The sequence below is a fragment of the Oncorhynchus gorbuscha genome, linkage group LG23 (genome assembly GCF_021184085.1).
Source record: "Oncorhynchus gorbuscha isolate QuinsamMale2020 ecotype Even-year linkage group LG23, OgorEven_v1.0, whole genome shotgun sequence".
NCBI lineage: Eukaryota > Metazoa > Chordata > Actinopteri > Salmoniformes > Salmonidae > Oncorhynchus > Oncorhynchus gorbuscha.
Window position 1 is genome coordinate 64,556,389 of NC_060195.1, and position 12,566 is coordinate 64,568,954.

The following is a 12,566-nucleotide window of genomic DNA, read 5'->3' on the forward strand; positions in this document are numbered from 1 at the left end:
TGTGCTCTCCTGCCTCTATCCTGTTCTCTTTCTGTTTGTTTTTCCCTCCCTTGTTTTGCCCTTCCATCTTGTCCGCCATCTGCTCTTCCATCCCTCCTTTCCCGAGTTGTCTGTCTTTCAATGTAGTCGTATACTAATCCCCACAGCTGGTATTCCCAGGTGTGTCAGGCTATTGATAGTGTTTTATACATGATGAATGTTGGAAGTATGATTATTTAATCATTATCCCAAATATGTGTTACGACGCCCAGGTTCCGAGTAAGAAAGCTTGATAAGAACACACACACACACACACACACACACACACACACACACACACACACACACACACACACACACACACACACACACACACACACACACACACACACACACACACACACACACACACACACACAAGCCTGCCTGCCCTGGTAGCACCACCCAGGCTGCTGGTGAGGCGGACGTGACTGGGAGTGGGCAGGAACAAGCAAATTGGCCTTAATGACCGTCTGGCATTCTGAACTGATGCACATAGAGTGACGGAGAAGGATATAGAGATATAGAGAGGTTGGGTGAAGGATATGGAGATATATAGAGGTTGAGAAACAGAGAGACGGAGACAGAGAGTGACCAGCTACTCCCTTTGGTAAACAAATACACATGCAGTGTCAGAGAAAGGAAATATGAAAGCTTGGTTGTTGTTCTCTTGTACTATAAATGATCTCAAAAGCAGCATTTCATTTTTAGGTGTTTTCCTGTCTAATCCTTTATTGAATCAATAGATGGTCTATTGTCTTGTGAGTCCTACATGTCCCAGTGTTCCCGCTCTAGAAATCGGATGTCATAAGGTGAACGCACCAATTTGTAAGTCGCTCTGGATAAGAGCGTCTGCTAAATGACTTAAATGTAAATGTAATGTAAATCCCCCTGAGATCATGTCAGCATTAGGTGACTGTTCTCGTACACCTACACAGATCCCACAGGCCTTAAGTCACACCTCAATGTTTCTTTTCCTGGTAAGTTTATGGGGGGAGGGAACATATGGTGTTTGAATAAAGAGATGGGGGAAGCCCGGCATAAACAGTCAATCAGAGCAGTGAGTCTGGTTCCAGTCTCCCCCATGCCCCCCCAGACCCACTGTTTCATCTCAGGCCACATGTTTATCGGTTTATCAACCACGACAACGACTTCCTTCAACTTAACAGGCCTGCCAACGGTCAGCGCTAATCTCATGTTATCAGTCACGTTATAAATTAAACATTGATATCAACCGCCTAGATCACGTGGCAAACTCATTCCACGGAGGGCCGAGTTACTGCAGGAGGGCCGAGTGACTGCAGGTTTTCACTCCTCCCTTGTACTTGATTGATTAAGTAGTAAGGAACTCCCCTCACCTGGTTGTCTAGGTCTTAGTTGAAAGGGAGAAAAACCAAAACCTGCAGACACCTGGCCCTCCGCGGAATGAGTTTGACACTTGTGGCCTAAGTACTAAGCTCAGTTGTCAACAAGTTCCACCCAGAATAAAGCTTGTGTGTTTGACCCTTGGATTACTTAAGACAGGTCGATTTCCCTCACCCACAGGACCAGCTCCTGTCTCACACAGAATGTACACACAAACACACACTTCACAGTTGTCTCAGAGACCGTGGGGACTCCACCCATAACACTAACATCAAGTCATGTTAATAGTACCTGGCTTCAGCTGCTATTAGTCATTTATTTAGTTCCATCTGTCAACAACAAGACAATCCATCCTCTATTGTTCAAATGTACTCAAACAATTCAGAAGGAAACTGCATCACACAGGTACAAGTGTTGCACGTAATGCAAACAAACCGAGCATCGTACCAATAGATTGGTCTACATTGTAGACATTGACAGAAACGTCTAGTCCAGGGGTGTCAATGTTTACAATTTACAACATAGCAGGCCAGGCATGGGTCACAACTAATTTGCCTAACAATCTGTTTCTTGGAAATGAAATGCTGACCGGTCTGTTGTGCACCTTGCCCTGTGAATAGACGCCTCATGTGTCCCAAAGCAATCCAGCAGCCACAGGAAACTGTCCGTTTATAAACTACCACTTCCTTTCCTAGAGTCAGCGTTCAGTGTCACACAGATCACACACTGTCCCTGTCTACTTCCCATCTTCTGCCCTGGATTTCATATCAGTTATCAGGTCAGTATAGATATATGAGATGAGACGCACCCCTACAGTGGGACCATGTGACAGGAAGGCTGTCAGCCGTCCCATAATACAGTAGAACAGCTGACAGGCTGAATCTCCATATGCTTCCTGGTTCCTGGGTCTTCTCATAATGGGGACAAATACAGTAACGGCAGTCTATTTTAATCACTACGCCGACAGAGAGACAATGTAAAAGGATTTGGATCAGACACACTTGGGGTGCTTCCCAAGTGGCACCCTATTCCCTTTATAGTGCACTACTTTTGACCCCCCTAAATAGGAACTAGGGAGCTATTTGGGATGCAAGCTTGTTAATTCCTGAGTCTGTCCCTGTTGACTGACATCAGATGTGTTTGACTAATTACTGTAGGGCCTGGATTGACGTCTTTCGAAAGTAATTGAAGTGATGCATATTTTTGCGTAGCAATAACTCAGATAACATAACTCAGATAGCATTACCTATGTTATTGGCTTGTTTATAATCAAGTTATTATAATGCTGTGTAACATGAGGTAGATAAGTATTGGGGAAGTGACGGGGAAACGATTGACAGGGAGGGATGGAGTGGCCCTGGGGCAGAGAGACACACCGTAACAGGTCAATGATCCTTTTATATTATCCCATGAAACCACAGTCATTTGTCTGCTGTAGTCTGGGAGCCAGAACCAGCCTGACGAGAGGTTGCTGGTAATACTCTGTCTCTAGATATATTGGACTGTGGGAGTCTATAGGACACAGGCTGGAGAGAGAGATGGGATGAAACCAATTCATTTTATCGTTCTAACCCCATCGTCCCTCAACTGTAATCTCTCAGTCATTTCAGTTTTTACTTTAAATGAAAAACCTAATGCCACCCTGTCTGAATACTGCCTGGGATTATACAGCATCCTGTATGTAGAGGGGTCTCCTAATCTGTTCTGTATTCTATGTGGAAACATGTAGCACTGTCAGATACATGACTTCATCACTAGGTGACCATCTCATAAAGGACCACAATGACAATATAAATAGAACTAAAGAGGAAGTACATGACTCTGTCCTCTCCACCATGGCCAGACAGACTGTTGTCTCCTATGTCTGGATGGCTGTAGCGTGAAGAGGGGGGGGGGGGTTGATTGCCATGTGCGATGGGATCTGTGTAGTGAGTTGAGGGGATTTCCCACACAGTGCTCGTCTGTGTGTAACCGTCTCAGCTAGAGTCTCGTATTACTTCCTGAGGAGATTAGCCCACTGCTTCACTATCTCACTAGCTGTGACCCATGAGTCATGCACCAAGTCTGTCTGGACTTTTATGTCAAGGAGAGGCTCAGCAAATAGGACCACCGGCAATTAACACTGACCGTAAACATTCTGCATTTCACATTTTCTAACAGTTTGCCTCATTGACAGTAAAACTATCAAAACTCTGTCGATCTATGGCTAAGTACACACACACACACACACACACACACACACACACACACACACACACACACACACACACACACACACACACACACACACACACACACACACACACACACACACACACACACCACACAGACACACACACTTCACCATGGGGTGCATGTCCCAGCAGTAATGGCTCTCTTTTGTAAACAAAAGCAAAGCATGGATTGCTGTCATACCTGGTCCATAGACTGCTTATACAGTAAGAAAACCAATATGTAATTTGGGTGAACCATCCCTTTAACAATGGATGTGGGGATTCTTTAAATAGCAGAAACAGCACCATCTAGTGGACAGAACCTGGTATTATCAGGATGTAGGATGGGAAATAAACCAAACAAATACAATTACTAATTTCTCTGAACATGGAAAAAAATAATAATTCACTGAGAATACATTACATAGGAATGAAGAATGAAGAAACAGAACTCCATACTACTTGTCAGACACAGAACTGATACTAAATACTTGTTGTTGAGTTGGGATTCCCTTTGGATTCCTAAACGACCCGTTTTAGGGTTTGGGATTAAGGTTAAGTTAAGGGTTAGGAGTTAGGGAATTGTTTGGTCCCCACAAGGATAGTAAAACAAATGTGTGGTGTGTGTGTGTGTGCGTGTGACAGATCTAGGATCAGCTTAACACATAACTGACCCTAGCTCAGTGGGGGCAACATCCCTCTCCATATCTCTGGCTGCATAAAAGGCCAGTAAATGTTATAGGTGGCATTGAGCTGGAGGCGGTTCCATACAGGCAGCTGCTCTGTGACATCATCACTCAGGCCCTGGCTCCTGATTGGCTGAGGGGTATCAGCCAGAGAGGAGTCCTCCAGAGGGCTGTGTGCGGGACGATGGCTTTGGTTCCAACCACATTCTGTCTGTCACTCGTCTTTATCTCCCCTTGATCTGATCCCAGACCAGCTTACACACCGATTATCGATGTGTGAGTTGCACATGTATAGGCTTATCTGAGGGAATTACATCTGGCTGCTCACTCTTTCCCCCTCCCTTCCTCTGTCTCTCTCTCTCCCTTCCTCTGCCTCTGCCTCTGCTTCTGCCTCTGCCACTGCCTCTGTCTCTGTCTCTCTCTCTCTCTCTCTCTCTCTCTCTCTCTCTCTCTCTCTCTCTCTCTCTCTCTCTCTCTCTCTATTTCTCTCTCTATTTCTCTCTCTCTCTATTTCTCTCTCTCTCTCTCTCTCTCTCTCTCTTTCTCTCTCTCTCTCTCTCTCTTTCTCTCTATTTCTCTCTCTCTCTCTCTATTTCTCTCTCTCTCTCTCTATTTCTCTCTCTCTCTCTCTATTTCTCTCTCTCTCTCTCTCTCTATTTCTCTCTCTCTCTATTTCTCTCTCTCTCTATTTCTCTCTCTCTCTCTCTCTCTCTCTCTCTCTCTCTCTCTCTCTATTTCTCTCTCTCTCTCTCTATTTCTCTCTCTCTCTCTCTATTTCTCTCTATTTCTCTCTCTCTCTCTTTCTCTCTCTCTCTCTCTCTCTCTCTCTCTTTCTCTCTCTCTCTCTCTATTTCTCTCTCTCTCTCTCTCTCTCTCTCTTTCTCTGTCTCTCTATGTCTCTCTCTCTCTCTCTGTCTCTCTGTCTCTCTGTCTCTCTGTCTCTCTCTGTCTCTCTCTCTCTCTCTCTGTCTCTCTCTCTCTCTGTCTCTCTCTCTCTGTCTCTCTCTCTCTCTGTCTCTCTCTCTCTGTCTCTCTCTCTCTCTCTCTGTCTCTCTCTCTCTCTCTCTCTGTCTATTTCTCTCTCTGAGTCGTTTGTTTACGCTCTTTCAGTACCTGGGAGAGAGGGATCATTGGGAGGTGTAATCTGAAACTGAGCCCAGTCTGGCTGAGTGTGTATATGGAGACAGAGGGGGAGGGATGGGGGTGTGGTGTGTGTGTGTGTGTGTGTGCCGCCCAGCGACGGAGCGTTTAGTGTACGGCTGAAGTCTCAGCACTCAGGCTGTGGAGGAATGGACGGCTGTCGCTCACACGACCGCTTATTCTGAGAGTGTGTTCGGGAGTGTGTGTTCTCCCGGGGGTGAGAGGGGGGACAGGATGGCCCTCAACCGAGTGTCCCTGCTCTGCCATGACATCACCAGGATGTGGCTGCAACTCAACTTGATAACAGGTAAGGTGTTTGTGTGGCAGGGGGGGGGGTGTTTGTGACTGACAGTGCATGTGACAGAATACAGTGCGTGTGACAGAATACAGTGCGTGTGACAGAATACAGTGCGTGTGACAGAATACAGTGCATGTGACAGAATACAGTGCGTGTGACAGAATACAGTGCGTGTGACAGAATACAGTGCAGCTGTGTGTGTGACTGAACGGTATTGTCAGAGAGGTGACGAAGTTCTACTTCAGTTTAATGCACTTTTTTTTACACTTTATTTGAGCTTTGTTGTCATTCAGTGTGGAACATCTAAATTTGTCCCTCCCTCTTGCAAAAATACTCTATTTGCATAAATGGAAATACTGTAGCAGCAGTTATTGGTACCTAGTTACTAACAATCTTCAACTACCAATGACTGTGTTTGTTGCCTCACAGTAACTGCCTTTTTCAGGGCTTCTTCCACCCTCACGAAGACACAGTGATGCCGAAACGTTGGTAGTTTTTTTACCCAATAAATGACTGGGAGGTTATATGTACAGTGGGGGCAAATAAGTATTTAGTCAGCCACCAATTGTGCAAGTTCTCCCACTTAAAAATATGAGAGAGGCCTGTAATTTTCATCATAGGTACACTTCAACTATGACAGACAAAATGAGAAAAACAAATCCAGAAAAACACATTGCAGAATTTTTTATGAATTTATTTGCAAATTATGGTGGAAAATAAATATTTGGTCACCTACAAACAAGCAAGATTTCTGGCTCTCACAGACCCGTAACTTCTTCTTTAAGAGGCTCCTCTGTCCTCCACTCGTTACCTGTATTAATGGCACCTATTTGAACTTGATATCAGTATAAAAGACACCTGTCCACAACCTCAAACAGTCACACTCCAAACTCCACTATGGCCAAGACCAAAGAGCTGTCAAAGGACATCAGAAACAAAATTGTAGACCTGCACCAGGCTGGGAAGACTAAATCTGCAATAGGTAAGCAGCTTGGTTTGAAGAAATCAACTGTGGGAGCAATTATTAGGAAATGGAAGACATACAAGACCACTGATAATCTCCCTCGATCTCACCCTGCGGGGTCAAAATGATCACAAGAACGGTGAGCAAAAATCCCAGAACCACACGGGGGGACCTAGTGAATGACCCGCAGAGAGCTGGGACCAAAGTAACAAGCCTACCATCAGTAACACCCATACGCCGCCAGGGACTCAAATCCTGCAGTGCCAGACGTGTCCTCCTGCTTAAGCCAGTACATGTCCAGGCCCGTCTGAAGTTTGCTAGAGAGCATTTGGATGATCCAGAAGAAGATTGGGAGAATGTCAGATGAAACCAAAATATAACTTTTTGGTAAAAACTCAACTCGTCATGTTTGGAGGACAAAGAATGCTGAGTTGCATCCAAAGAACACCATACCTACTGTGAAGCATGGGGGTGGAAACATCATGCTTTGGGGCTATTTTTCTGCAAAGGGACCAGGACGACTGATCCGTGTAAAGGAAAGAATGAATGGGGCCATGTATCGTAAGATTTTGAGTGAAAACCTCCTTACATCAGCAAGGGCATTGAAGATGAAACGTGGCTGGGTCTTTCAACATGACAATGATCCCAAACACACCGCCCTGGCAACGAAGGAGTGGCTTCGTAAGAAGCATTTCAAGGTCCTGGAGTGGCCTAGCCAGTCTCCAGATCTCAACCCCATAGAAAATCTTTGGAGGGAGTTGAAAGTCCGTGTTGCCCAACAACAGCCCCAAAACATCACTGCTCTAGAGGAGATCTGCATGGAGGAATGGGCCAAAATACCAGAAACAGTGTGTGAAAAGCTCGTGAAGACTTACAGAAAACGTTTGACCTCTGTCATTGCCAACAAAGGGTATATAACAAAGTATTGAGAAACTTTTATTGACCAAATACTTATTTTCCACCATAATTTGCAAATAAATTCATTAAAAATTCTACAATGTGAATTTCTGGATTTTCTTTTTCTTCTCATTTTGTCTGTCATAGTTGAAGGGTACCAATGATGAAAATTACAGGCCTCTCATCTTTTTAAGTGGGAGAACTTGCACAATTGGTGGCTGACTAAATACTGTATATGGAGTGTGCGACTCCCTTTTGTTTCTATAGCTTCCAGTTTATTCACCGTTAGTCAGCACCTCTACATAATTTTCTCTGGGTGTGCACCATCTCATGCTTTTTATTAAACACCTGAGTTGACATCGATCAATACGGTGAACCCACTTCCATCTCCTGAACTATTAAGTACCAAGAGAGGTTTTACGGTACGAGTAAAAACACATCCTTGGAATCTCCTTTGGAATGTCTCTCGTTTGTCAAACCAATGGAAAGTTTGACTAGAGGTGTCCTAAAAGAGATGTTCTATTTCCTTGGAGTGTGTGTGTGTGTGTGTGTGTGTGTGTGTGTGTGTGTGTGTGTGTGTGTGTGTGTGTGTGTGTGTGTGTGTGTGTGTGTGTGTGTGTGTGTGTGTGTGTGTGTGTGTGTGTGTGTGTGTGTGTGTGTGTGTGTGTGTGTGGTAGTAGCGTGGGACAGTGGACAGGGTGATGAACAGTGGTGTGTTGTCTGTCTCTTACTTCCATTCAGTAACAGAGATATGCTTGTCAACACACAGACTGGTCCGCTGGCCAAGCGGAAAGACATTGTGCCACATTTCCTCCAGTCTCTCAGGGCTAGCACACAGACACAGGTTTACACTAATGACCAAAAGTGTGTGGACGCCTGCTCGTCAAACATCTCATTCCAAAACCATGTGCATTAATATGGAGTTGGTCTCCCCCTTTGCTGCTATAACAGCCTCCACTCTTCTGGGAGGGCTTTCCACTAGATGTTGGAACATTGATGTGGGGACAAGCATTAGTGAGGTCGGGCAGTGATGTTGGGCGATTAGGCCTGGCTGACAGTAGGTGTTCCAATTAATTCCAAAGGTATTCGATGGGGTTGAGGTCAGGGCTCTGTGCAGGCCTGTCAAGTTCTTCCATATCGATCTCAACAAACCATTTCTGTATGGACCTCATTTTGTGCACAAGGGCATTGTCATGCTGAAACAGGAAAGGGCCTTCCCCAAACTTTTGCCACAAAGTTGGAATCACAGAATTATTACACACTTCAGCACTCAGCGGTCCCGTTCTGTGAACTTGTGTGGCCTACCACTTCACAATAACAGCACTTCCAGTTGACCGGGGCAGCTCTCGCAGGGCAGAAATTTGACCAACTGACTTGTTGGAAAGGTGGCATCCTATGAAGGTGCCAAGGTTGAAAGTCACTGAGTTCTTCAGTAAGTCTATTCTACTGCCAATGTTTGTCTATGAAAAGTCCATGGCTGTGTGCCAAATTGGATACACCAGTCAGCAATGGGTGTGGCTGAAATAGCCGAATCCAGTCATTTGAAGGAGTGTCCACATACTGCTGTGTATATATAGTGTAGCTTACAGTGCAGCAGACTAGCCAACATGTTGGCACCTGGATTTGACAAAGATTGAACAGTAGCCACATAATGCAGCTCATCATGTAGAAATATTCCAGATTTAACCCAGAGATGTATGGGCTGGGCAGAGGACACCCACACACACAGTGAGCACACAGGGCAACGGTGGCCGTTTGACCCAGTTGTTACTGTCATGTGTGTTGTTATCCCCATGGCAGATGGGGACCTGGTAACCCAGACTGTAATACCATAATAGAACTGGGTTCCCCCCACATACACAATGATACACACAATAGTACACACACACATAGTATACACACACAGCTGTGGAACGGCTGTTCATCCCTTACTTGTCCTCTCACTCACACACCACAGCTGCCCTTCTTCTTGCCACACCACCACCAACAGTTGGCTCCATCACCAGCTCATACCCACACAGCATGGCGCTCCACACAGCGTGGCGCTCCACACAGCGTGGCGCTCCACACAGCGTGGCGCTCCACACAGCGTGGCGCTCCACACAGCGTGGCGCTCCACACAGCATGGCGCTCCACACAGCATGGCGCTCCACACAGCATGGCGCTCCACGACATACACACACACACACACATACTTCCACATCCCCAATACAATCTGTTGCCTTTCAGTCCACATACCAAGACTGCCCTGCCCATACACCACATACCACAACAACACATGAAGTTACTGCATGGACCAGCGAACCGAGGGGTTAGCTGTAGGGGTTATATAAAGTGGAGGGGAAGGGAGGGGTTAGGGTCTAGGGGTTAATATCAGACTGGGTGATTATACTGTATTTCAAGGGGCGACATCAAGGACTGTACCACCTGTGATAGTGACTTTGTCCTTCAGACCAGACGTGTACAGGCAAGGAGGTCTTTCCAGGCTGCTAACATGTGTTTTACCACCGGCTGCTTGTGGGAACATGATGACGAACAAAGAGAGATTCATGGGACAGGAGAGGGAGTAGCACTCTGTGTAGCACAGAGGCATGGTAACTACCATGTTGGTGCATGTGTGGAACTGGTGGTGAACCTTTGTGTCAGTGGGGTCACACGATCATGTGAAAGGAATGTCATGACTGGAGTGAAAATGCATTGTAAACTATTCAACAAAAACTGTTGGTCGGATCTTTTTTTTTTTAGCTTCGGATGGCATTCGATAAAACGCATAGAAGGAACGTGGAGAGAGAAGCCTCTGTAGAATCTCCTTTACTGGAAAGAGCGGTGTAGTTGTCTTCCCAGTCTCCACAGCTCAACTAGAGCCAGGTCTCCTCATTAACAATGCAGGCATTAGTAATAGAACCCTGGCCTCCTTTCAATCTCCTTTCCCCCTTTCCCCTTTTCTCTCCCTCCCCCTTTCCCCTTTTCTCTCCCTCCTCCTTTCTCCCCTTTTCTCTTCCTCCCCCTTTCCCCTTTTCTCTCCCTCCTCCTTTTCCTCTTTTCTCTCCCTCCTCCTTTCTCCCCTTTTCTCTTCCTCCTCCTTTCTCCCCTTTTCTCTCCCTCCTCCTTTTCCTCTTTTCTCTCCCTCCTCCTTTCTCCCCTTTTCTCTCCCTCCTCCTTTCTCCCCTTTTCTCTCCCTCCTCCTTTCTCCCCTTTTCTCTCCCTCCTCCTTTCTCCCCTTTTCTCTCCCTCCTCCTTTCTCCCCTTTTCTCTCCCTCCTCCTTTCTCCCCTTTTCTCTCCCTCCTCCTTTCTCCCCTTTTCTCTCCCTCCTCCTTTCTCCCCTTTTCTCTCCCTCCTCCTTTCTCCCCTTTTCTCTCCCTCCTCCTTTCTCCCCTTTTCTCTCCCCCTCCTCCTTTCTCCCCTTTTCTCTCCCTCCTCCTTTTCCCCTTTTCTCTCCCTCCTCATTTCTCCCCTTTTCTCTCCCTCCTCCTTTCTCCCCTTTTCTCTCCCTCCTCCTTTCTCCCCTTTTCTCTCCCTCCTCCTTTCTCCCCTTTTCTCTCCCTCCTCCTTTCTCCCCTTTTCTCTCCCTCCTCCTTTTCCTCTTTTCTCTCCCTCCTCCTTTCCCCCCTTTTCTCTCCCTCCTCCTTTCCCCCTTTTCTCTCCCTCCTCCTTTCCCCCTTTCTCCCCTCCTTTCTCTCCCTCCTCCTTTCTCCCCTTTTCTCTTTTCTCCCTCCTCCTTTCTCCCCTTTTCTCTCCCTCCTCCTTTTCCTCTTTTCTCTCCCTCCTCCTTTTCCCCTTTTCTCTCCCTCCTCCTTTCTCCCCTTTTCTCTCCCTCCTCCTTTCTCCCCTTTTCTCTCCCTCCTTTTCTCCCCTTTTCTCTCCCTCCTCCTTTCTCCCCTTTTCTCTCCCTCCTCCTTTCTCCCCTTTTCTCTCCCTCCTCCTTTCTCCCCTTTTCTCTCCCTCCTCCTTTCTCCCCTTTTCTCTCCCTCCTCCTTTCTCCCCTTTTCTCTCCCTCCTCCTTTCTCCCCTTTTCTCTCCCTCCTCCTTTCTCCCCTTTTCTCTCCCTCCTCCTTTCTCCCCTTTTCTCTCCCTCCTCCTTTCTCCCCTTTTCTCTCCCTCCTCCTTTCTCCCCTTTTCTCTCCCTCCTCCTTTCTCCCCTTTTCTCTCCCTCCTCCTTTTCCCCCTTTTCTCTCCATCCTCCTTTCCCCCTTTTCTCTCCCTCCTTTCCTTTTCTCTCCCTCCTCCTTTCTCCCCTTTTCTCTCCCTCCTCCTTTCTCCCCTTTTCTCTCCCTCCTCCTTTCTCCCCTTTTCTCTCCCTCCTCCTTTCTCCCCTTTTCTCTCCCTCCTCCTTTCTCCCCTTTTCTCTCCCTCCTCCTTTTCCCCCTTTTCTCTCCCTCCTCCTTTCTCCCCTTTTCTCTCCCTCCTCCTTTTCCTCTTTTCTCTCCCTCCTCCTTTCTCCCCTTTTCTCTCCCTCCTCCTTTCTCCCCTTTTCTCTCCCTCCTCCTTTCTCCCCTTTTCTCTCCCTCCTCCTTTCTCCCCTTTTCTCTCCCTCCTCCTTTCTCCCCTTTTCTCTCCCTCCTCCTTTCTCCCCTTTTCTCTCCCTCCTCCTTTCTCCCCTTTTCTCTCCCCTCCTTTCCTTTTCTCTCCCTCCTCCTTTCTCCCCTTTTCTCTCCCTCCTCCTTTCTCCCCTTTTCTCTCTCCCTCCTCCTTTCTCCCCCTTTTCTCTCCCTCCTCCTTTCTCCCCTTTTCTCTCCCTCCTCCTTTCTCCCCTTTTCTCTCCCTCCTCCTTTCTCCCCTTTTCTCTCCTCCTCCTTTCTCCCCTTTTCTCTCCCTCCTCCTTTCTCCCCTTTCTCCTCTCCTTTCTCCTCCTTTCTCTCCCTTTTCTTTTCTCTCCCTCCTCCTTTCTCCCCTTTTCTCTCCCTCCTCCTTTCTCCCCTTTTCTCTCCCTCCTCCTTTCTCCCCTTTTCTCTCCCTCCTCCTTTCTCCCCTTTTCTCTCCCTCC

The 12,566-nt window shown here is 46.9% G+C and overlaps 1 protein-coding gene across 11 annotated transcripts in view; it reads left to right on the forward strand.

The window, feature by feature from the left end:
- The window catches only part of mcf2la (mcf.2 cell line derived transforming sequence-like a), a 75,856-nt gene that overhangs the window by 13,625 nt on the left and 49,665 nt on the right, over positions 1-12,566 (forward strand). Inside the window, exon 1 of one of the 11 annotated variants that reach the window (XM_046323521.1) lies at positions 5,421-5,729. The exons of the other annotated variants lie outside the window; for them this stretch is intronic. Within the exon in view, the coding sequence (XP_046179477.1) occupies positions 5,657-5,729 (73 nt within the window). The 5' untranslated portion in view covers positions 5,421-5,656. Of the gene's footprint in view, positions 1-5,420; positions 5,730-12,566 lie in introns of those variants that run through there. 11 annotated transcript variants of the gene reach the window in all.